Genomic DNA, 1,120 nt, shown 5'->3' on the forward strand with positions numbered 1-1,120 from the left:
ATATATATAAGTATATTGACATCAAATAATATATATGCATATATATTTATATATATAAATATATATGCGTGTGTGTGTGTGTGCGACTCTTTGGTCGTTACGCATGCTATTCATGTCGGTGAGAGTGGCGAGTGTTTGAAAGCGCACCTTTGATGAACTGAACATTTAGTCCCCCACTACATATCTCTGAAGGGATACCATCCCGCCATCCACCCTACTCAACATGATTGTGAATCAATCCTCTAAGCGCAATATACTCATCCCGTAGACCACACCTACCGAGACATTGTAGTATGTACAGTTGTTATTGTACGAGAACATCCAAGAGGTGATAGGGGTCACTTCCAGCTGGCCTGAGAACTGCTTACTCTCCGCCAGGCGCATGGAGGGCCCCTCCTCCTCTGTAAACCCCATCAAAGCCTCGATGTGGCTGGACCGCCGACCGTGCCGCTTGTACCTGTGTGTGTGAGAGCCAATGAGTATGAGATGAGGATTGTCTCTACGTGTGTAGCGTAGTAAATTGTATAAAGGGAGGGGGGGGGGACGAGAGGGGGTCTTTAAATTAAATACTTAGGCCTATTTTATGCTTGATCTATGCACAGACACCTACACATATATAGCCCGTTCCCTCGGGTGTATCATCTATGGACGTGGTGTGCGATCGAAGTAGGGGTGCGCAAAAACAACAAATATAATCAGCATACCCTCCAAAAAGTTACACCATGGACTCAATCATATGTATATGTATGTGGCAGTGGCACCACTGGCCTGGATTGGTATAGGCACATTGCCGTTGATCCTGAACCACGAGTTTGCGTGGAATCTGAACCACACATAATCACATTTCAACTACAGATGAACCACGCACAACCACATACCAACATGTGAAGGTGCCGTCTGTAAAGGTTTCGTTGGGCAGATGCAGACCCGCACTGGCCGTGAATGAGAAGTAATCATCCAACCCTGTGGATAGGGTTTGAATTTGCAGGAGCTCAGTTCTATAATGTAGCTCAACTGCCGAGTGGAGGTCAGCGATTAAACACCTGTCACACGCTTGTGCTATGTTGATCGCTATGGGAACACGATGTAGACGAACAAAAGACAGAGAAGTATGTATATA

General features: G+C 45.6%; 1 protein-coding gene across 1 annotated transcript in view; it reads right to left on the reverse strand.

Annotated features, from left to right (window-relative positions):
• Positions 1 to 458, reverse strand: part of SARC_10499 (hypothetical protein) — a gene marked incomplete at both ends in the record, with an annotated part of 12,748 nt that extends 12,290 nt beyond the window's left edge. The window contains one exon of the mRNA XM_014295456.1: positions 280 to 458. Coding sequence (XP_014150931.1) covers positions 280 to 458 — 179 coding nt within the window. The remainder of the gene's footprint in view (positions 1 to 279) is intronic.
• Between the last annotated feature and the right edge of the window lie 662 nt (positions 459 to 1,120).

The sequence above is a fragment of the Sphaeroforma arctica genome (genome assembly GCF_001186125.1).
Source record: "Sphaeroforma arctica JP610 unplaced genomic scaffold supercont1.1271, whole genome shotgun sequence".
Classification (NCBI taxonomy): Eukaryota; class Ichthyosporea; order Ichthyophonida; genus Sphaeroforma; species Sphaeroforma arctica.